Source organism: Acinonyx jubatus, chromosome A2 (assembly GCF_027475565.1).
Source record: "Acinonyx jubatus isolate Ajub_Pintada_27869175 chromosome A2, VMU_Ajub_asm_v1.0, whole genome shotgun sequence".
Classification (NCBI taxonomy): Eukaryota; Metazoa; Chordata; class Mammalia; order Carnivora; family Felidae; genus Acinonyx; species Acinonyx jubatus.
This window is the reverse complement of record NC_069383.1, coordinates 109,727,886-109,751,014: the sequence shown is the minus strand read 5'-3', so window position 1 is coordinate 109,751,014 and position 23,129 is coordinate 109,727,886. Positions and strand designations below refer to the sequence as shown.

The 23,129-nt window shown below is 55.2% G+C and overlaps 3 protein-coding genes across 5 annotated transcripts in view; 2 read left to right on the top strand and 1 right to left on the bottom strand.

The window, feature by feature from the left end:
• Positions 1–20,726, top strand: part of HMCES (5-hydroxymethylcytosine binding, ES cell specific) — a 35,476-nt gene extending 14,750 nt beyond the window's left edge. For 2 of the 3 annotated variants that reach the window (XM_027049764.2, XM_027049763.2), the window contains exons 6-7: positions 794–986; positions 2,893–3,511. In XM_027049764.2, the coding sequence (XP_026905565.1) occupies positions 794–986; positions 2,893–3,120 (421 nt within the window). In that variant the 3' untranslated portion in view covers positions 3,121–3,511. Of the gene's footprint in view, positions 1–793; positions 987–2,892; positions 3,512–8,949; positions 10,135–15,785; positions 15,959–16,580 lie in introns of those variants that run through there. The other variant, XR_008296981.1, reaches the window with a different exon arrangement.
• Positions 13,382–14,829, bottom strand: LOC113596451 (histone H1.10). Its single transcript, XM_027049751.2, has one exon. The coding sequence runs from the start codon at positions 14,513–14,515 to the stop codon at positions 13,874–13,876; it is 642 nt and encodes a 213-aa protein (XP_026905552.1). The 5' UTR covers positions 14,516–14,829; the 3' UTR covers positions 13,382–13,873.
• LOC113596463 (pupal cuticle protein 36a-like) lies at positions 14,514–15,243 on the top strand. Its single transcript, XM_027049806.1, has 2 exons — positions 14,514–14,863; positions 14,895–15,243. The coding sequence occupies exons 1-2, from the start codon at positions 14,514–14,516 to the stop codon at positions 15,241–15,243; spliced, it is 699 nt and encodes a 232-aa protein (XP_026905607.1).
• Positions 20,727–23,129: the final 2,403 nt, after the last annotated feature.

The following is a 23,129-nucleotide window of genomic DNA, read 5'->3' as shown; positions in this document are numbered from 1 at the left end:
CACATGAAAAAATAATAGGGATCTATATATTAAAAACAGTACTATTGTTGTCTATGTAGATATTACATTAAATATGGCACTTTACCTTAGAAAAATTTGCTTCTGGAAATGAGTGTTGGAAAAGTTGTAGCTTATGAGCTATTATGAAATGAGAGGAAGATTATTTAAAATTTATGATCTTTTTGCGGTCTTAAATCCTGGGGCATGTCTTTCTGCCTTTGAAGTGTTGTTCCTTCAAGACATGCATTTATAATAGGTATGTATTTAATCAGAATTGAACAATTTGATCCAACGTATAGCCTCCTCCTGCAATTAACTTCTGTATCACTGCTGAGAAAATTATTCCTAACATCTTCTGGGTCCCAGGAGGCATCTTAGGCAGCCATTTTGCCTTCTGAGGCATAGGTGTAGTTCACAATTATGGGAATAACTCTTTCTTACTGTAAATTTAGAGATTAATATTGTAAGTTTTCCCTTTAATTTCCCTTTAATTCTTGGCTGAGGCATCGTGGGAAGTTTACCAGTTGGTTAGCATGTACACTGGAGTGCTCTGGATCCAATCATAGCACCGTTCACTGTCTTTGCCATAAAACTGTGTAAGCTCGTTCTCCTCGTGGTGAATTTCGTGCCCTGTCAAGTTGTGGTCAAGGAGCACATGGCAACAATCAGCACGTGAGGTGCAGAGGAAGGACGAGCTTCTCCTTAGGATGATTTGCACTGACTCAGGTCTCCCTTCTGTCCCTACCCTCACTCTACTCTACCTGCCAACTAATGTCTCTACCTTACTGGCTAGGATGCCTGCCATATTAGATGGAGAGGAGGAAGTCTCTAAATGGCTTGACTTTGGTGAGGTCTCAACTCAGGAAGCTCTGAAGTTAATCCACCCCACAGAGAATATCACCTTCCATGCAGTCTCTTCCGTGGTGAACGACTCCGGGAACAATACTCCTGAATGTGTGACTCCTATCAGCCTACTGGTCAAAAAGGTAGGGGCCTGTGATTCTGACAGTCCTTTCTGAGCTTTCTGTCTTCTGTCAAGATATCTTTTTCTTTTAGGATACGGCCTTTCCCAATTAGCTTTATGTTTTTTTAACTTATTTATTTATTTATTTATTTTTTTTTTAATTTTTATTTTTATTTATTTTTTTTTTTGAGAGAGAGAGAGAGAGAGAAAAGTGGGGCTCACTCGAAGCAGGGCTCGAACTCACAAACCTAAGCCGAAGTCAGATGCTTAACCGACTGTGCCACCCAGGCACACAACAATTAGCTCTAATTTAAAACACCCAATGCTCACATTTCCTTGGGTATGGCAAGGTTGAACAGAACAGTGATTCTCCAAGCTGGCTGTGACTCAGACTCCTCAGGAGAGCTCTTTCAAAATGTAAATGCTGGATCCTATCTAGAACTATTGAGTCAGTATTCAGGGCTGGGCTTGGGCTTCTGTGTCTTTAAGAAGCTTCTGAAGTAAGTCTGATAAGCCAAGTTTGAAGATTCCTAATCTAGAGGGTGATTATAAGAAAGACAAAGGAATCCTTGTCCATAATTGTATCTTTGCCTCCCAGCTGTGTAGTTTTTTTTCTCTTTTCTGTATCTGCTTTCCCAACTACAAGTTGGAGGAGTTCCAATCCTTGTACTCCTTTAGGAGGATTTGAGAACATTCCTGCCCTGAACTTTAACTTTTTAGAATTGGCAAGGATCCAGTTGTATTTTCAAGGGAAGGTGAGCAGACCAAAGGCCTCCAGTGGGAACAGAAGTTCCAGAGCAAAAAAACTGGCTTTTGCCAATATTTGGGGATGAAGATTTAGGAGTAGCAACTGTTTCCAGGTGGCACAGAGGGACTTAAGTAGGACATGGCTGGGCGCCTGGGTGGCTCAGTCGGTTGGGCGTCTGACTTCGGCTCAGGTCATGATCTTGCAGTCTGTGAGTTCGAGCCCCGCATCGGGCTCTGTGCTGACAGCTCAGAGCCTGGAGCCCGTTTCAGATTCTGTGTCTCCCTCTCTCTCTGACCCTCCCCCGTTCATGCTCTGTCTCTCTCTGTCTCAAAAATAAATTTAAAAAAAAATGTAAAAAAAAAAAAAAAAGTAGGACATGGCTGAGTGTTCCAAGAATAGACATCTTAGAATGCCTGAGAAGTGTTAAGGACAATGATTACAAAACAGCTCCCCCCCCCCCCCTTTTTATTCAGGTTTCTACGTTTTCCATACTCTGTGTCATCTTTTTCTTTTGTCGCAGTTCTTTGCAAACTCCTGCAACCCTGATCTTTTATTTCTTAGATGTCTCTAAAAATGTAATGATACGCATTCATTTTGTACTAGACTCTGCCCCATTTCTGTCATGGTCTTTACTCCTGAAGAACTCCCATTCTGGAGAGGTGGCATTATGCAAATTCAGAACCTTCAGTTCAGCGTTGGGGTGCAGGTGTGAGAGAGCAGGAGGGAGCAGGCTGGTCAAGGAGAGGCTGCCCAGCGGGGAAACAAGTCAGCCTGTTCAGCCTTAGCTGAATCCTTAATCATGGTGACTCTTTAAAGCCATACCTCTCCAGTGTCATTTCCCCACGCTCAGCCTGCTCTCACTGAACTACATCCTCTTCCCTAAGAAAGCTTCTTTCTCTACACCTGTTTGAAATGCTCATCAACTCTCTTTTCTGACCAGTCCCACGCACCTTATATGTGAAGCTTGCTCTGAGAGCTGGTCCCTGCCTGTTTGTACCCCTTGGAGCATACTCGGTTGCTCCTTCCTTCCCCTCACTCCTGACCAGTCATCCCCATCTGGCTCTTAATAACATTTTCTAAGCCTGGGTCAGTACCTAGTGCCTCTACCCCTGTTTCTTCCCTTGGAGTTGGTGTTTTCCTAAAAGCTAGAGCTGGGTGGTTTGAGCGTTCTTTGTCCTAGGAGCCCAAGGCAAGTCGTAGTAGCCAGAAGATGATGCAATGGCTGGCCACAAAATCACCCAAAAAGGAAGACCCCAAAACACCCCAAAAGACAGAGTCAGATGTGCCCCAGTGGTCCAACCAGTTCCTGCAGAAGAGCCCACTCCCCACCAAGAGAGGTGCCACAGGACTCCTGGAGCGATGGCTGAAGCAGGAGGAGCCCTTGGCCAAGCGGCCGCACAACCAGTAACAGGACTTTCAGAGACTACTGCCACGATTTGCTGCATTAAATATTGTTGCTGGTGACAGGTGCTTGCGTTGTATGTTTGTGGATTTGCTTTGGGATGCGGTAGCACAGTAGTAGTTGACAGTTGTGGGTTTATGAATGAGTAGCTATCCTGCCTGCACCATGAACCCACAGGGGGGCAAATGGGCAGCCTAGAAAGAGGAGGGGCCACCACCATCAGTGCATAAGGGGCTTTATGGCTGTGGCCTTCTGCTGGTTTGACTGGTGGACCCTGCTGGCAATTCTCAGCCCTGACCTGGTACTGCTTACAAAAGGCCGTTTTCTACCAGCTTTTGGAATTAAGTTCTTAAGACGTTGTCTTTTTTTCTGAATAAATTATATTTGATAAACTGTCTACATTCCAGAAAATGCTGCTGTTAGGGGAAGTTCTGGATCTTACTGTTTTCTCCTAGGATCAGTCCTAGGGAATGGACTTTGTCACAAATATGGAGCACTGGGGCTTTCTGTGGATAAAACTGCTTTCTTGGAAATAGTAAGAAGGTTCAGTGGGGGTTAGGGAATGTTCTTTATTGAGTCTCTTTATTCTTAATACTTGTAAGTTTTGTGAATCCTTTAGCTTAAAAATTTTTAATGGTTTTTTATTTATTTTTGAGACCGAGCATGAGCAGGGGAGGGGCAGAGAGAGAGGGAGACACAGAATCCTTAGCAGGCTCCAGGCTCTGAGCTGTCAGCAGAGCCTGATGCGAGGCTCAAACCCACCAGTTGTGAGATCATGACCTGGGCCAGAGTTGGGACGCTTAAACCAACTGAGCCACCCAGGCACCCCTGTGAATCCTTTAGCTTAAACCAACCTGGGTGCTTGCCGAACACAGGGGACTAGGGGGAGAATGCTGTAGAGGCCAAAACTCTGTCCTGACCACAGGGAGCATAGGATCTGGTTGAGGAGAAGCCCCCCGTCACAGCCCACCAAGCCCTATCCAGATTCCCAGCCTCAGAGCAGAGCAGGGTACGAGGGTGACATGGACTTGGGGACCGGAGCAGGGCTGACCATCCGCCCCAGCCTGGTCAGAGCCCCTGTGATTTACTCTGCAGACTCCTCCTTGGCACTGAACCTTCTTTATAATTATTTAGAATGGTTATCTATTAACCTCTCCCCACCCAGATGATTAGTTCTGTGAAAGCAGGGGCCGCTTTTTCACCGTTATTTTCTCCCAGTGTTAATGGTCGGTGTTTAAGTGCTTGTTAGGTGAATGTGAGCACTTACTACATGCCCCACCCTGGGCAAGAAGCGGCCTGCATTAGACAGATAACCACACCTCGCAATTGTGGGTGTGGGTGTGGGTGTGGGTGTGCGCGCGCGCCTAGCGCCTAGGGACTGGAAAAGCCAGAGGGCCGCTGTCAGTCGGGTCTCCAGCAAACCTCCGGGGAAGAAGAGGGTGCACGGACCATGGAGAACAAGCGCGGGGCGCTGGTGAGACAGGAGAGGCCCTCCCACAGGATGGGGCACAGAAGACTCTCCAGGAGCGCTAGGGCCGCTCCGCTACTTCCTCTCTGGGGCATCAGGGAGACCAGGAGCACAAAACGCTGCGCTGGGCTTTGCACGGAAGTGGGCCGACGAGAGGAGGAGGAAGGGCGGGGCGGACCCATCGCGCTCTGCGGGTGGCAGGCCGCCCAGTGCGATTGGACCACCGCGCAGACGCAGCCCGCGAGAGGCGGGGGCGCTGGCTCCAAGCCCTATGCAAATCAAGGATCGCAATTCTTACCAATCAGAGGGGAGCCCCGGCGCTGTTCCTGCTAATGAGAGCGCGCGGCACGCCTTCGAGTTGGGAGGGGGGGCGGGGAGCTGGGCGGGGAGCTGCGCGGGGGCGGGGCACAGGCTAGTCGGTAGTCTCGGAACCCAGACCACAGCGGAGGCCCGCCTTCCCCCGCTCTCCAAATTCCTCTTTGGAGCGGCCTCCCTTCCGGCTGAGGGGGCGGAGTTGGCCCTGTGTGGTTAGCGCTCCGGCTTCCTGCACCCTGCAGGCGGGGGCGTTTTCACTGTGACCTCGTTTTGTTTGGGCTGATTTGCGTGGGCTTTTGGTTGTTAGTATTACCAAGAAATTTAAAAATACATGTAACTAACCAGAGATTGACTGTTACGACTATTTTGTCATATTTGCTTCAAATTTAATAAGCAACAAAAATGAAATTCCCTTTGTTTTTTATTACCATCTCCACTATTTGTCAGTGTTGGAAATCACTGTGGTGGGGACTTTTCTTTTTTTCTTTTTTCTTTTTTAATTTTTAGTTTTGAGGGAGAGAGAAGGAGCGGGGTAGGGCGAGAGAGAGAGAGAGAGACATGGAATCACAGAATCCAAAGCAGGCTCCAGGTTCTGAGCTGTCAGCACAGAGCCCAATGCAGGGTTTGAACCCACCAGAGATCATGACCAGAGCTGAAGTCAGATGACAGAATGTCCTCAGGTGCATGTATCCTTTTCACTCAGGTTTACTTGCAAATAAATGTGATGTTAAAAGCACATTCATGTACCTGATAACATATTTTGTGATTTTCAGGTTTTCAAAAATGGTTATCTTCTTGAGCATTTCGTTCTGCAAATTTTTTTTTTCTTGGCTGGGTCAACAGCCTTCATAGGTATTGCCAAATTGCTCTCCACAGATTTTCACTTATTTCAGGGACATATGAATCCCACCTTTTGCCAATACTTACCTTGCTTACTTAGAGCAGTGGAACACCTCTTCTTGTCCTTTGCTTTTAAAGAATAAATCTGAGGGACAAAGAGGGCAGCCTTCACCTCCCAGTTGATGTGGCCAAGTCAGGCCAGGGCCCCAGCTGTTTCCTGGGGCAGATGGGACAGCCCTAAATTCTGTCTGGCCCCTTGGCTGGGCCCCCCAATGGCAGCTCCCCTTACCCCTGCTTTACCTGTGCAGTGACCAGGCCTGGGTCCGGGCCTTAGGGGATTCTTCCCTCCTCTTGTAGCCTTAGAAGAGGCAGAGGGTCCCTAGTACTCCAGGTCCTAATAGACAGGTATCTGCCCACATCTGCAATCCATCTAGATCCATCTCCTAGTACAAAGCCTGTGTTCCTAAAGCCCAACGTGCTTCATGTAGAGGTAGAACAGACTGGGGCAAGGGAAGGGCTTGGTCAAGAACACATAGCTAGGCATAGGTTAAGTTGAGGACATATCCAAGGGGCTCCTGACCTGGGAGAGGTGTTCAAACTTAGAGAGTCTGGACAAGCTCCTGTTTGCTGCTGCAAACACCCGGAGGATGGATTGGTGGTGGGAACCAGAGATAGTAATGGGTGGCCTCAGACTCCTAGATCCTCATTCGGCCTGTATACCCTCCCTCCCGCTTCGCAGCCAGAGTGAGAAGCAAGTGGTGGGAAGGGTGGGAGGTCATTCCTTGGGGAAAGGAACTTTGCCTTAGGCTGTATAGGGGGGTCCCCAGTGAAAAATTGACAAAGTCCAGGGGTGTCTGTGTAGCTTAGTTAAGTGTCTGAATCTTGGTCTCAGCTCAGGTCATGGTCTCACGGTTTTGTGGGTTCAAGCCCCACATTGGGCACTGTGCTGACGGCACGGAGCCTGCCTGGGATTCTTTCTCCTCTCTCTCTGGCTCTCCCCCACTTGTGCGCGCACGCTCTCTCTCTCTCTCTCAACATAAGTAAACATGAAAAAAAAATGTTTAAAAAAAATTGACAGTGGCGCCGGGTGGCTCCGTCGGTTGAGCGTCCGACTTCGGCTCAGGTCATGATCTTGCAGTTTGTGAGTTCAAGCCCCGCGTCAGGTTCTGTGCTGACAGCTCAGAGCCTGGAGCCTGCTTCAGATTCTGTGTCTCCGTCCCTCTGCCCCTTCCCCACTCACGCTCTGTCTCTCTGTCTCTTGAAAATAAATAAACGTTAAAAAATGTTTTTAAAAAATTGACAAAGTCCTTTGGCTCCTCAGAGACTTCATTTGCCCATCTGTGAATCAGGAGAGTGGGTACTCACAGTTGAACTGCTAGGAGCCCAGAGCAACAGATGCTGTTTGTTGGGAGACCAGAACCTACCCCTGGGCTGGAGCCCCTCATGTAGAGAAAGATGAGGATCTCCCTTTGCATCCGGGACTCCAGGGAGGAGAGGCATGCTGCAGACTTCCCAGGCAACACCTGGTGGGCTGCAGAAGCTAGAGGAAGGACTATTTGGAGGAGCTTGGGGCATCAGTGAAAGGGGTTGGACGATTAAGCTGAACAACACGAAAAGTTTTCAAGGGCGGTCAGGCTGGGGCAGGGCCCCAAAGCCACACTCCTGGCCCCTAATGGAGGTAGCCAGAAGACAGGCGCTGGGAGAGGTAAGAGGAGGTGGGGAAGAAAAAGGGCCTCTGGAAGCATGTGTCTGCACGGTGCATTGCATGAGGCTCTGGAATCCTAATGCCAATCCTGTATGGAGAGGGCGTAACCCCTGGTGCAGACTTGCGGTGGGGGCAGGCTGGGTCTCTGGCTTTCACCACTTCATAGCTTCCTTTGGCTTAGTTTCCATCACCACCATTCATTACTTCTTGTCTTGTGAAGTAGCCAGAAGGGGCCCCCACAGAAGATCAAGTTGGATGATCTCAAAAGGCGGGGAATCGTGGGCCCCCTGAGCTCACATGTGATTTTGTTTGGCCCATCTCGCATCTATTTGTTCTCAGTTGTGGTAACATACACGTAACATAAAATTTGCCATCTTAACCATTTCAGTAGCACTACGTGTATTCACGTTGTCGTGCAACCGATCTCCACAACGTTTGCATCTCACAAAACTAAACTTTTGTGACCGGTAAACAACTCCCTTTTCTGTCCACCGTCCAGTCCCTGGCAACCACCACTCAATTTCCTGTCTCTGGTTTTGACCATATTTCATGTAAGTGGACTCATACAGAACTTGTCTTTCTTGTGACTGGGTTACTATATTTCGCATAATGTCCTTAAGCTTCATCCATGTCGTAGCCTGTGTCAGAATCTCCTCCCTTGCGAAGGTGGGGTAACACTCCGTTGGATGGATACGCCACATTCTACTTATCCATTCGCCAGGCGCTGGGCACTTGTGTGAATTCCGCCTCTTGGCTGTGGTGGACAGAATGCTGTGAACGTGGCTGTACACATCTCTTTGAGCTGATACTTTCAATTCTTTCAGGCCTATACCCAGAAGTAAAATTGCTGGATGATATGACGATGGTACATGTAATTTTTTTGAGGCACCTCCATACTGTTGTCCTCAGCAGCTACACCCATCTCACAATCCCACTGACCGTGTCCAAGGGTTCCAATTTCTGCACATTCTCGCCCACGCTTTTTTTTTTTTTTTTTTTTTTTAAGTAGTCGTCTTGATGGTTGGGCGTTTGGAGTGTTTCTTTTGGTTAAACCCACATTTCACAAGCGGGAGGTTTCACACCCAAAAAGTGCATAGTTTCTACATAAAAAATTCTCAGCAGGTGCTTCTGATGACTTAATCCCATGTGGGACCACTGGCAGGTTGAGGCACCCTCCCAAGCCCCCTGGATGGCCCAAGCCGCATCTTCAGACACATTGTCGGGAGGTGCTTCTAACACGGTCTGAGAAAACAGGAAGCAGTCAGCAGAACTGGTCGTCACTGCCTGTCTTCAGGTGGGGTCTGTGTCCTCCACTTGGCCAGACCGCCCTGCCTGGCCTGGTGCCCATGCACATCTGTGTTAGAGACCCCCTGGTCTCGTCCCTCCTCACCCGCCTTCCATGCATGCCCAGTTTGTAATGGGGAACTGCGATGGCTTTGTATTGTGTCCAACTGGGCTAGGCCGAACTACATTTCCCACAATTCCCTTCTCTGTGTGTTTCCTGTAGGGTGGGCCGCAAGGTGGATTCTGGCCAGATTTGGAAGGAAGCCATCGTTGTGGTTGCTGATCTGCTGATTTACCTCCTTGGTGTGAGGCAGCACCAATGACGACTTTCCCTGGATTCTCCTTCGGTCTTGCTGACTCAGGGGTGTGCATGGTTAACTCTGACAAAGGGTCTCAGCTTCCACAGGGTACCGTCATCGCCTAGGTCAGAGGCACCGGGAACCAACACAACAAGTTGGTCTGTCCTGGCGTTCCAGCTTGTGCGGATTCAGCCTGCTCACGAGCTTCCCCTCCTGCCTGGGCACCTCCGGCTCCAGCCTCTGTCACGGTGATCCAGCCTCCTGGAAACTGTTTCATCGGCCCCACAAGTGTGCAAGCCAGTTCCCTGTAACCGATCCGGTGTATGGGTGTGTCAGTGCCACTAGCCCTCCGGTTCTGCTTCCCCACCGAATTCTGACTGAGCGGGGACCCTGAAGCCCTGCTGACTCCTGCCTCGTGCCTGTCAGTGTACCTGCTGCTTTCACCGTTCCCCAGACTCAGGAGCTTTTGTCACACTGGGGGCCTGTGTCATTGCTGCTCCCGCCTGGACTGTCGATCCCCCAGAGCTGCCAGTTTGTGTGTCCTGTGCATCCTCCTCAAGAACAGGAAGCAGATCCCTGCCTCCTCAGCCAGTGTGTGCTCAATGAGTGACCATGGACTAGGCCATACGAAAGACCCCAGGGCCTCTTTGTTGCCTCAGGACTAATGGAGCTGCTAGTACAGCTAATGGGCCCTCTGGCTGTGTCACCCGAAGTCTGATGCCTGGGACAGAGGGATGGCAGCACCCCTCCACCCCCGACCTTGTGCTGAGTGCTCAAGCCCCTCACCCCCATCAGGTTCTGTGCTCAGTACTAAGCCTTGCCCTGGCAGAGGGACAGATTCAGCTAGGTTGTTCAGTCAGTGGAGACCCCATCCTGTGGTCACTAAGGCCTGCGCTGCCTGCAAAGGGGCCTTTCCAGTGTCTTCAAGGCTGTCCTGGGCCCAGGGAGAAGTTGCATCTAGGGACCCAGAAGGCAGACCTGAGTACCACCCCCTCCGCCTGAGGAGATAAAAGGGAGGCAGGTCCCAGCCCCACGAGAGGAAGAAGGGAGGGAAATCCTGGAGACCCCGGCCATAGGCAGTGTGTTTGGACCCCCTGGTTAACAGATGGGTGAGTAAAAGAAATCTTTCTTGGTTCCATTTAGAGACGAGGAAACTGAGGAATGGGGAGAACAGTCTTGCCCAGAACAAAAGACATGGTGGACCAGATCCAGAAAGCTGGCCTCAGCCTCCAGGGACCTGGTCCCACCCAACCCCCATCCCTATCAAAGGGTGCAGAGAGGAGACCAGGCTGGGGCCATTGCTAAGCCCGTATTTTGCAGATAAGCAAATACACCTGGTCCCTTGCTTCCTCACTGCACCAGGGTCACTTGCCCCAGGAAGCCCTCCTCCAGAGCCTCCCAGTGTCATGAGCCTCCAAGGTTCACCTGGAATTGAGAGTCTTTGAAGTGAGGTCTAAAAGACACAGTAGGTAAATGCTGGGTCCCGGGCTCCTCAGTCCCATGCAGGAGCTGAGTGTGGTGTCAGGGCAGGAAATACAGCCTTCCCAGTCTCAGCTCCAAACCCACACGACAAGCTTTTAAACACTCCCCTCGCTGGGGCTGTCACAAGGCTGAGAGGAGACCTGTGCAGCTTGCCTTAGTGCTGGCCACATACAGAGTGTTCACATGGGGCTGCTTACGGCCATCCATTCTTCAACTTGGGGTGCAGGTCAGAAATGTGGGCCCCACCCCAAGGTGCAGCTCAGCTTGAAGGGTCTGAGTGAGCACCCCGAGAAGAGAGGAGGGGAAGGGCCTATGGGTAGACGGTGGGACACTGGGAAAGTCCTTTCAGAAGAACAATTTAAAGGGATGACAAGGTGCCCAGGATGTGAGCACGGGAGGGTAAAGTGGGTCAAAGGAGTGAGAGACCTGATTGCAAGCGACAAAAACACAATTCAAATGAGCTTACGTAGAAAGCAATGTATCAGTTCACGTGGCAGTCAGATCTAACTAGCTTCAGGCATGGCTGGATCCAGAGGCTCCGTTAATGTCCTCAGATTATCTGTCTCCATCTTGTGGTTCCAACTTTCTCAGTTGGGGTTCCTTTGTCACATGGGCTCTCCCTGTGTACTGACAAAAATGGCTACTGGTAACTCTGGCCTCCTGTCCCTACCGGGGGGAGGGAGCACCTCTTTTTCAGTAGCTCTGGGAAGAGTGCCAGGATTGACACTCATTCAACTCACTGCCTTCAAGAACCTATTTCTGACCCAATGGCTGTGGCAAAGTGAACAATGGAATGCTCTTCATTGGCCAGGTCCTCAGTCACATGACCCTCATGGAGAAATCCAGAGCCATGTGGCCTGAAAGTAGGGGGGTTTGGGTCATCAGAAAAATATTACAATGTCCTTTAATAGAGTGGGAGGCCTGCCCCATGGAGGGCTGGTCCATGGGCTATAAGGCAGGCCTTAGGATGGAGAGGACAGCCAGGGGCCCAAGTGTTCATGGAATGGAGACAGGACACAGGACAGAGGTGGGGCGGCAGCATCAAAGCAGGAGGCCACTGGGGGAGCCAGATGGTATGAGCAACAGAGGGTGGGTTTGGGTGGGAAACACGGAAAGGAGGTGTTGAATAAAAAGGACCTGAAGGGCATTTTGGGGCCCTGGAGCTCCCGTGATGTCTGCAAAGGATAGACTGTTGGGGGTGGGGGGGCTTTGGTTAGGAAGGACTCAGAAGGGATGGAGCTCAGTGTGAATTGTTGCACAGGAAGGTACAGTGTCCCCCTGCCCGTGGCCCCTGTAACAGCCCTTCTGAACCGTCTCAGAACCTGTTACCTGGGAGCTGATCGAAAAGCTAAGTCCCAGGCCCTGGCCTCAGACTGATTCTTGGATAACTGGGGTGAGGCCAGGTGGCATCTGGACTTGGGTTTCTGGTCTAGGGAATGGGTGTGGAATCAGAGATCACATTCAGCTGGTCAGGAGAACCATCCCCCCCAGAATCCTGGGTAGGCCGGGGCCTGTCCTGGCCTCTAGCTGTGGCAGCCTCTCAGGTGGCCCTGCAGGCAGTATGGGACAGGAGCTGGGCTGGCTCAATGATCCTGTAGCAAGGCAATGGCCGTGCCACCCCCCAGTCAAAGCTGCAAAATGGATGAAGCCATTACTGAAAGGCAAGTGGCCAGGGCATGGGCTGGCAGGGTGAGTGAATGGTCAGCCCTGGCCCACCATAGTCCCACATAGGTCCCAACCCAGGCCTCCTTCCTCCCTCCTGGACACCCCCAGTTCCCCAGAATCAGAACAGTCACAGCCAGGCTAGTAGGTGGAGGGGCACCTTGTCCTCAAACCTTCTGCCTAGAGAGCAATGATGTGCCAAGGGACGTGTCTGGGACTTGTCCCTGAGGCAGGAGGTAGCAGGGAGGAGCCCCCACCGACTTTAAGACACTGAAAGAGCAAGTGGAGTGGCCACTCACCCTGTGTGGAAGGATCTGCAGGGTGACAGATGGCTGAAGTGTTTGCTCTGTGACCCCCCCACTCTGTGTGCAGGGGGAGGGTAGTGGCTGCCAAGCCCTGCTCCGGGATACCAGCAGGCCAGGGGTGCTTCTCCAGGGATGCTCCCTCCCCTCTCCTAGTCTCTAACACTAACACAGAGATCATCTCCATCTTTCACCTACCCCCAGCCCAGGCTTACCCAGTTTGGTACATGTACACACGCACTGTTCTAGAACATTCCCTAGCTTCCAGAGCCCTCCTTTGGCAGGGTTGTCCTCATAGGAACGTCTGTCAAAGGCTCAAATGGCCTTAAGAACTATTCCATATGCTGGACACCAGAGTGTCCCAGGGCTCAGGGTCACACTTTCCAACTTGTCCAGGAATCCTCCGGGGTCCCGCGTGTGCACTCCAGATGAACCAAGCTGAGGATCCGTGCCTTGCTCAGGCCACACCTCGGGTTGTGCTCAGTGTGCCAGAGCCCGAGGCCTCCACATTTCCAATATCCCTCTCACATCAACACAAAGTCTCAGTGAATTCGGAATAACTAACCTCTGCCAAGGCTCAGCCTGGTGGGACCTCGTACGTGCTGAGGGGCCCTGACCAGTAAGCCCAAAAAGCCATGGCTGTCCCCTCCCCCTCTCCCCACCCCCTGTCGGGGACCGGGCCAGCCTATCTCCAGCATGTTTCCACCTCCGCACACTAGAGATCAGTCCCTTGAGGCTCCTTCCGGCATCAGCCAGGCGCCCCCTCCCCGCAGTTTCCACCCCTCACGGAGAACTCCAGGCCTACCTAGCTAACATCCGGGGTACCCAGGACCCTTGGGACCCACCATCCAACCCAAGCTGCTCGCCGACCGCACCCGTCCCTACTCCACTCGGAAGAAAACGAGAGCGGTTCAAAGGTTTAAACAATTTATTGTGCCCCAAAAAGGCCAACGGGAGGAAAGGAAGGCCGCGCGGCCCCGCGCCCCGAGCGATTGTTTGTCGCGCACCCAAAGGCGAAGGGTGGGGAGTGGGGAAGGGCGGCGCGGCGGCGGCGTCTCAGCGCACCAGGGCCCGGCCAACCCGCGGCCCCCGCCCTGGCAGGCAGGCGCGGCCTCGGCCATTGGCGCCTAGGGGCCGGTTACCATGGAGACAGCCGTTGCCAAGGGCGAGAGCCAATAGGGGCGTCGCCTGGCCGTTTCAAAAATCTAAAGCAAAAACAACAACAAAAAACCGCTACGGCGGCGGGGGAAGGGGGGGCAGGAAAGGGGATGGAGGGAGCCCCGGGCCCTCCGTGCGGCTCAGAGCAGGGGCGGCGGTGGCCTGGCCGGGCAACCGTACAAAAACCTACATACACTTGGGGTAGAAAAACCGAACACCGGAAAGACCCGGCAGGCCGGCGAGCTCACTTGCGGCCCTTGGGCACCTTGGGGACGCTGGGCTTGGCCGCCTTCTTCACCTTCTTGCCCCCGGCGGCCGCCGCCTTCTTAGCCTTGCTGCCTTTGTCCTTCTTGGAGGCGGCGCCCTTCTTGTGCGAGCGCTTCTCGGGCTTCTGGCCCTTGGCCGGCTTCTTGTCCGCGCGCCGGGGGCCGGCCGCGCCCGGGGCCGCCTTCTTGGCCTTGTGCGCGGCGGGCGCCGGGGCGGTGGCGGCCGCTGTGGCTCCGCGCCGCTCGCCGCCGCCCTCCAGCTTCTTGCGGTTGAGCTTGAAGGAGCCGTTGGCACCGGTGCCCTTCACCTGCAGGAGCGTGTCGTTCTGCACCAGCGCCTTGATGGAGTACTTGAGGTAGGTGCGCCCGTTCTGCTGGTCGAACCACGCCACCTTCTTGGCCTCCGTGTAGATCTTGGCCAGCGACGAGCCGTTGCGCTCGCCCAGCCTGCGGATGGTCTCCACCACCAGCTGGCTGTACTTGCCCGGCTGGTTCTTCTTCTTGTTGTTCTTCTTCTTCTTGGACGGGGACAGCGCTGCCGAGCCGCCAGCCTTGGCCGCCTTCTTGGCCGCCCCCTCGGCGGTCGTCAGCGGCAGGGCCTCCTCGAGCTCCACAGACATGGTGGCGAGCGGGTTGGTGGCGGGCGGGGCGCGGAAGCCCGGGGGCCGCGCCGGGAAGAGGAAGGCGAGGGGCCGAGGGGGCGCCGGGGGACTGGGGGCGCGCGGCGGCTCCAGGCGGGAGCGGCCGCGGCCGGGCCTGGGGCCGGGCGGCAGGGCTGGGGTGGGGGCCGGGCCGGCCGGATCGGGGGTCCTGGGCCGGGGCCGGGGCCGGAGCCGGAGCGGAGGGGCCGGGGCGGAGGGGGCCGGAGCCGGGACCCTGCAGGAGCGAGGAAATCGGCCGAGGGAGCGCCGCTGCTGCCGCTACCACCGTTGCCGCCGGAGCTCGCTGGGCGTGCGCGCTGCGCTCTGGTGAGGAGGGCGCTCCGCTCCGCCTTTATAGCTCCGTGGCGGACCACGTTGAGAACAACAACAGCCTGGTCTGGAGCCAGCGCCAACTTGTGCTTCTTGGAGCCCCTTCCTCGGCCTCTGGCTTCCCGGGCAGCGCCTCCCGGGCGCCACCGAGCCCACCGCCGAGCGCCCCGGACAGGGCCCGAGCCTGCGGCGCAGCGGAGAAGCGGCCTGCGCCCGGGAAGGGCTCGACAAAGGGGAACGGAGGGGTGCACCCTAGGCTGCGGGAGCGCGAGTGGAGGGGGGCACCCGGTTTGGAGGCGAATAGCGCGGGCCCCGGGGGAGGCCGCGCGGCGCGGAGCTTTGCGGCCGGCAGCCAAGAGTGCGCCGCGGCCACCTAAGCCCCGAGCGCGTCCAGGGGGCCCCAGGCCTGCCCGCAGGACGAGCTTTAATTTGTCCGAACTAACACAGGGCACGCCCTCACGTGGTCGGCTGGGGCAATGTGAAGTGTGCTAGGACATCTTCGAGGGGGGTCTCCACCCGAGTCCGAGGGGACGGCGGCTGGAGGCGCCCTCCAGCTGTGCGCCCGGGGTCTTGTTAGGCCTAAGGGGCCCGGGCACCGCCCGGGAGGACGTGGGGGACGACCGCAGGTGTCTCTCTGAGGACATTTCTTAGCCCCCCACCCCCACTGGCGCTGATGCTCCAAGTGCCCCATTTTGTGGTGCGCGAGTAGCCGCCACGGTCCCACCCCCCCCCCCCAAAGCCAAATGTCGGCTCCACGGTGGAGCAGGTTGACCGAAATGTCGGGGTGCGACCCCCGGAGTTCTCGGACAGGATGGGGGAGGGGAGTTGCTCCGGCCACACCCCTCCCATTCTCGTCGGGGGAGTGCGATTGAGAGCGGGTCCTGGAGACCGCTCGCCCGGCTCCTTTCTCCTGGTACAGGCGAAGTCCTCCGCAGAGGCTCGTGCAAGTCTGGCGGCCCTGAGCTGGGTGGGGTCCAGTGTCGCGGGTGAGGAGGAGGCGCCGGACGGTCTTTCTTGAAGCCAAAGAAGCCTCTGCTTGGGGAAGCTGAGACCATGGGGAGACACCCAGAGAGGAGAGCTGATCCCTTTGGGGTAAGTGATTTTAGGCCTGAGCATGGAGGGGTCGGTGGGTGGGACGGGACGTAGAAAATTGGGGTTTCAGGGTGGAGAGAGCTGGAGGCCCTCAAGTCCGGAAAAGCAGGGTGGGGGTGTTCTGGGCCTTCTGCCCCAAGAGTCCCCTCTTGTTGGCGCGCACCCCCAAGCACAGACCCCGTTTGCCCTCTGACAAGCTAGTGAATAAGGTCCAGGAGAGGAAGAAATTGAAGCTAGGAAAAGGTGAGACGGGGAGTGGTTTTGAGGGGGGTGGGGGATGTCACTCGCTGGGAGCCAGGAAGGGCTTCACTCCCAGGGCAGTGAGTATGGCCCTTAGGGGAGGCGAGATAATCACAGGTCCCCGCAAAGAAGGCCAAGCCCCTCTTCCAGGAATGAGGAGCCCCCTGAGTGGACTGTCTGTCAAGGGCCAGGAAAACCTTGGGGCCTGAGACCTCAGCCAAAGTGAGAAAAGACCCCCAGGAATTTCCTGACTGAGAGGGGCTTCTGAAAGTGCCACAGAGCTGAGCCCTGGGGGCGGCCCTGGGGAGCAGAAAGGTCTTGCTGGGGTGGTCTTGCAAAGGTCTTGCAGAAACTGCACGTGACTTGAGCACAAAAACCATAGGTTCCGGAAATGCAAAGTGTGTGCAGGCTGGGCTGCTTGGAGGATGCAGTGCAGTGACCGAGAAGCAGGAAGACGGAGCTGCTGCGGCCCCCTGAGGAGTGTCTGTCCAGGAACAGGAGCCATCCAAGAATGAGCAGAGGGCACGCCGGGGGAGGTGGGCATGGCGGCCCTACCCGGTGGCCCAGGGTACATGGAGATGGGGCAGGAACAGGGACACCGGAAAGAGAGCCGGCCCAAGGAAATCAGGTGGAGGGGGGTAGCCAGGTGCCTAGCCTAGAGAGGCTCGAGCTTGGGGCTCTAAAGGTCAGAGCAAGAGCAGAGGGTGACGCCCCTGGTGGAACCCCGGCATGGGCCGCAGGGACATCCTCAGACTGAAATTTGCCCAGCCATTCCAGGAGAGAAGGTTGCTGGAAATGTGAATCTGGAGCAGGCTGGGTCAGGGGTGTCTTCCCTAGGGTCATCGCGCAGGGAAAAGGAGGATGTGGAAATGGTAGAAAAGGGAGGGGTGCTCCACTGGAGACAGAGGAAGAACGGTCAGAGAGGGAGGAGGAAACCAGGTGTGGCAGGTGTCACGGAAGCTAAGGAAGAGAGAGTTTCAAGAAACAAGGGCTGGTCGGTCACCGTGCAGCCCCTTCAGAAAGTGGATCAGTCTATCAGAATGGACGGGTGAGCTTCCGGCCCTTGAGACCCCCTGGCTGGAATCTGCCTGGTTTGCCCCGTGGTTTTTAAAAGACCAGGATTAAAAAAATCAGGTGATTTCGGGTAAAAATGTGTCCAGACTTCAGCTTTCCCTTCAAAAAATCTGAGGACTCACCCTGGGTGGGGGCAGAAAGAACAGGGCCTGAGTTAACAGTTTTTCTGCTAGATGGGCTAGACCCCCAACACCTGGTCAGTTTAGGGAGTGTGGGCAGTGTGGGGCAGAGGGAAGGTTCTCCAGCCCTGGGGGAGGCCTGGCCAGGGTTGGAGGGGAGAAGGAACCAGTGGAGGGAGTGAATACATACAGGCAGGGCAGTGTGGCCCAGGCGGTGGGGAGGGTGCAGAAGGCACGGCTCAGAGTCCACACCGGCCCTAGTGGGCTCCTTGGCCTGCTGGTGGAGCAGGTGCTTGTGTGGGGGAGGGGAGCACTGCCTGTGGACCTGTAGACCAGGGCTCTGGGAGACTAATAATTCTAGGGCTTTGGGAACTGCCAGAGACGCAAGTGGTTTCATCCCACTGGCCTCGTTATACAGATGAGGACACTGAGGCCTGGGGCTAACTGGATGTCCATTTAGCCAGGATTCTAGGCCTGTGGTGCTGCCAGCCTTCAGGGATGCTTCTCAAACCCCATACCTCCCAAACAGCTCCCCACCCCCATCACCCCTCTATGGAAACGTAGGTGGGGAAGGCCTCAAGCAAACCAATGAAACATGACAAAATTTGGAAAAAGAAACATATGGAAGTGGCCAGGGCCCCTCTCTCTCTCTCTCTCTCTCTCTCTCTCTCTAGTTGAGCTCATCCAATCCTGGAGCTCCAAACACCATCCATACCCTGCTGACCCCCGTTTCTGTCAGCCCTCATTTCTGTCTCTCTCCTGACCAAAGGACTCTGGCATCCAGCCGCCTGCCGCGGCCTCCACTGGGATGTCCAGACACATCTCTTCTGCGTCCTGGCTAAAACAGAACTCGGTTTTTTTCTCTTGCAAACCTGCTCCTCTCCCCAAGGTTCCCAGGCAGTCCTAGCCCCAAAGCATAGACTCGCCCTGTTTTTTTTTTTTTCCCTCTACCCTCTCATTCACCCCATAGTTTCCTGTTACAGCTACCCCCAAACAGGTTCCTTCCCAAGCCCACCCCCACGCTCTCCAGTCCTCTCCATTCAGCAGCAGGCAGAGCAGCTGATGTGAAGTCTGATCCCCTGCTTCCCACCTCTGTTGAGAAGGCCTCCAGTGGCTTTTCATCAGACTTAAGACTTGAGTCTGCACTCAGCCACACTGGCCTTTTTTTTTTTTTTTTTTTAATGTTTATTTTTTTGAGAGAGACAGTGTGAGCCAGGGAGGGGCAGAGAGAGAGAGAGAGAGAGGGAGACACAGAATCTGAAGCAGGCTCCAGTCTCTGAGCTGTCAGCACAAAGCCTGACGCGGGGCTTGAACTCACGAACTGGGAGATCATGACCGGAGCTGAAGTCGGATGCTTAACCCACTGAGCCACCCAGGCGCCCCTACACTGGGCCTTTGTGTTCCTCACACAGACCCAGGGGACTCCCACCTCAGGGCCTTTGAACTTGCTGTGCTGCTGACTGCCTTTATTTCGATTGCAATCCATGGATACCCTCCTCTTCAGGGCAGCCTCCGCGCCAGCCTGGCTGAAGTACCTGTATCACATCATCCTGCTTTATCATCCTCTGATCATGTGCTTACCATCATCATCTGACCCTATTCTTATTTGCTTGTGTAAAACTGTAAGAACAGAGTGGGGCCTGCCTTGCTCCCTGCCAGATCCTAGCCCTGGCCACACCCTGCCTGCTGGGTACCCCTGTTCATTGCTGTCTGTACTGCAGCCAACGGGGAGATGGACCGGAGCCATGAGCTCCTGGTTTGACCTGGACCCTGGGCACTCCCCCAGACCTCTTGTGCCACCCACGGCCCCCCACCCCCCACTGCTCTGCCTCGGTTCCCCAGTTTGTGAAAAAGGGTTGGATGTGTGCAGTTTGAACGACCCTCCTCCAGCTTTGGCAGTCTGAGTCTGGACAGCCAAACCGAGATGTCCTCAAGAGAAGGGAGGACCCAGAAGAACACAGCCTGCCTGGAGGATGGGACATAAAACGGAGATCTTGGTGTCAGCAGAGGAGTCTGCTGGGCCTGATGGCAAGTCTGGGTCTAGGATGCAAAACCCCGGGCTCTGGGCAGGTTCCCTCCTGTGCTTCTGTCAGCCTCAGTGTCATCTGTAAAAGGGGTACACACACTAGAGCTCGGATGGAGGCACCTTCCCCTGGGAGGGTTTCAGAAGACCTGCGTGGGAGTCACCAGCCTCAGGGATGGGGTTCAGAGACCCTGCCCCCTGAGGGCCCTTCACCCGGAAAGGCCTCATTGGCTTGAGCCGGCTGCAGAGAGTTAACAGTTGAAGGCCAAAGAATCGGTCTCCCCAAAAAGGGTTTTTAACTGAGAGGTTGGCTCCAGCCTAGGCCTGGGCTGGGAGGGAGGGTGGCTGGGCCCAGTTTGGGATTTTAAATGTAAATAGAGAGGCATTAAGTACTTTTCAGCATTTAAGTGGAGACAAAGGGAAATTCACCAGGCGAGACGGTGGGGAAGGTTGCCTTTAAGATGCAAATGTGTATTGTGAAACCCTGAATGGGGACGTTGTTCGGGGCCCTGGCCCCTAGCCCCTTGTGGCCGGGCAGTGGGCTCCGAGGGGTCCGTGGGTCAGACGAACCCGGGCAGAGTGGCCAGAGATCAAAGGAGTGGACAAGTCGCTGCTGACGCTGAAAGGGTGCGAAACGTGGGGACCGAGAGAGCTTGGAGTTCCCGGAGGCCCCGCTTGCAGGGAGCCTGCTGGCCCCCCAGGCCCCAGTGGGGCGTAAAGGAAGAGCCGGGTGGAATGGGATAGGCCAGGGGGCAGGCTCTGAAGTGCAGGTGGCCCATGCTTAGGGCACCGGCAAAGCATGAGCCCCACGAAGGGTTCTAATGCAGTACGCATTGTTTTAAGAATGGAGGTAAGTAGTTCTCGTGGAAGAAACCAGACCTTCGTGGAACTTCACACAGCTTCGTGCCGTTTTCATTCGGAATGGCATTAAGGGAGAAGGGATGGCAGGACCGCGTGCACACGTCTGCATTTGGCCTTTAGGGGAGCCTTCACCCCAGGCACCTGCGGACCATGGGTGTCGAGTAAGAATCCCCAACCACTAGAGATAAGGCCGCGAGGGTGAAAGAATTGAGGGTGATGGGAGATTTGAACCTGTCTCCAGGAGCCAGCCGCCCCCTCCGTCCGTCCTCCAAAAGCAGGAAGGCTGCGGGACCCAGCAGCGGGCACAGGAGGAAAGGGGGGTGGGGGCCCAGCCTGCCCCGGCGCTGCCAGCAATCTCGCTGCCCTTCCCCAGGCCGCCTTGCCCCTCCCCCCAGTTCTTTAAAAGCTGTTAGTTTTTTCTCAATAAAGTTGTTCGTGGTATAAAACCCAACGGTGTAGAAGTTAGGATGCGGAGGGAAAACCAAGTCCCCGCCCCTCGCCCCCACCGCCTGTCCTCGGGCCCGCTCTTGGCAGGCGCCCGCGGCTGAACGGGGGCCCTCGTGTCGCCGCTCCCCGTCGCACACGCAGTTGTGCTTCCCTATGTGTTGAACAGGACGTTTCCACGGACACATCCAGGTGTAACTTGGCCTTCGGAACAGGGCCCAGGTGTTTTCCACCAGCCCTGTGGGTGGACGTGCGGCGCAAGCCGGGACTAGCCTTCCTTGCTATCCTGGAAAGATCTAGAGGATTCGTCCTGTAAATGGGGTTCCTCTGTCCAAGAGATTTGCTAACTCTTGGTGACCTGAGACCAGGTTGCCCTCAAGAGCATGTCCCCCCACCATTTCCTACTGCCGTGCTGTGTCCCCACCTGGGGCCTTTTTCCACGCACGAGTGCCACCCCACAGGGAGAGCACTGGGCCCTCAGGATTCGTTTTTCTTCCTTTTCAGGTTTTGTAACCCCCAGCTGGTGTGCACGTGCCCTCCCTTAGGCCCCCACCTCAGGTGCTGCCATCACTCCTCAGGGCCTCTGTCCCCCCCACCCCACCACCCCCACTGCCCTCTCTTCTGGGCTGTGGCAGAGACTGGCGGTCTGCCTCCTGCCTGCTTTTCTAAGTTCACGTCCCATTCTTCATTCCTGTCAGTGGCCCCAGCCGCCCGCCTGGCTGCTCTGGGCTCACCCTACACTTGACTGCACCTCCCCCTGCCCCCAAGCAGCATCCCCAGCCCTGGGGATCCTGAGGCTTGGAACTGGGGTCTCTGCCCAGCCCTCCCGCCCATGTGTGCGTCACAGGGCCTGCATGTGGGCTGCTCAGAGAGCTTGGACCAGGGGTGAGGATTTGAAGGAGGAAGTGAGCAGTGGAAACTAGAAAATGGTTTCTCCAGGCTCCACCCTTGAGTAACTGTCCCCTCCCAGGCTCACCCTTGGGTGGGGACCAAGGAGAGCAGCTGAGAGGAGCTGGGTTGTTAATGTTAGGGAGGAAAGGCCCAGTGAGGAGAGGGTAGCTCCCAGCCCAAAGCCTTCTGGGGATTCCCTTTCCTTGGGGGCAGGGGTCTTCTGGGTACATTCCCGGTCTCCCCCCGCCCCGCTTCTTCCCCCCACCCAAGGGTCAGTTTACAGGCTCCGAGAGGGAGCTCTGCCCTGGCTTGGGCTCCGGGACCCGCGGCCTCGCCTCTGCCCCTGCAGGGCTTGGTTTCCTTAGACGGGAGTGTGGAGTTGGCGGGGAGGGAGCTGGGGGGACATCTCTTCCCCAGAACTTCGGTTTGAGGCCCAAGGAGCTAGGACAGGATCAAGAAACCATTCTGGAGGGGGATCCAGAAGATGAGGACAAAAGCCGACAGGCAGAAACCACCTGCCCGTGTCTCCCTGGACCACCAGCCCCAGTGGCCTGCTTTGGCCACCCCTGCAGCGCAATCCCTGTTGGCTGAGGTGCAGGCAAGGGAATCTTGGCTTTATCTCCCTTTGTCACAAACAACCTCAGTTAGTGGACACTTTCTTCCTGGGGAAGAACTGAAAGCCCTAAAGAGGTGGGGCGGGGAAGAGGAGACTGCAGCCCTGTGCTCAGCAGCTGGGAGCCTGGGCACCACGCTTTCCCGGAATATCGACTGTTTCCAGGGGGTGGCGGGTGCATGTCCCTCCACTGTCCAGATGAGGAAACTGAGGCTTCAGAAAGGTTGGGCAATGCCCCAATGACATCCGGCCAGAAAAAGATGGCAAGGCATTTGCTGTTTACCCCATTGCAAGTAGCCTACCCTCCCCTCCCCCCAGACACTTGATGTACTTTGTTTTATAGCACTTATCACTTTCTGAGATTATCCTGTCTCCTGCCTGTTCCCACTAGAGCGGGAGCCCTGTCTAACTCACTGCTGCATAGGGCCTGGCACATAGTAGGCCCTCAGTAAATATTTGTTGAATGAATGAGATGGGATTCAAACCTGGTCTGGCTTCCTGTCCCAGCACTGACCTTACATAGGTCACAACTCGAAGTATCTGTGCACTGAGCCTACTGGGCTGCCTGGCAGAGCAGGCAGGGACCCCACAGAGTTGTGACACCTTTGAAAACCCTAGTGGAAAGCCTACTGCGACCTTTGCAAGGCTCACAGAATTCCAAGGCTCACAGAATTTTATTTCATCGTTGCTTGTCCCATTTGGGGACCTTGAACTTTTCTACTAGTCAAGAACGTGTTAACTGCCTCTTTCTTCCTGTGATGAGGCACGGCCTCACACCAGACTGCTCCCTAATTGCCATTATCTGAGGGGGGCCTGAAGGGTGGGGACATTACGGCTGCACCGGGTAGCTGGCGACACAGGCGTCCCGCTTGGACGGCCACCATACGTACACCTGGCCCTGCCATG

Bases quoted from the DNA above. Each gene is read 5' to 3' on its own strand.
- LOC113596463 (XM_027049806.1), top strand. From the start codon at position 14,514: ATGGTGGCGAGCGGGTTGGTGGCGGGCGGGGCGCGGAAGCCCGGGGGC. The intron at 14,864-14,894 runs GTGAGGAGGGCG...CCGCCTTTATAG, and splicing joins GGCGTGCGCGCTGCGCTCTG to CTCCGTGGCGGACCACGTTG.
- LOC113596451 (XM_027049751.2), bottom strand. From the start codon at position 14,515: ATGTCTGTGGAGCTCGAGGAGGCCCTGCCGCTGACGACCGCCGAGGGG.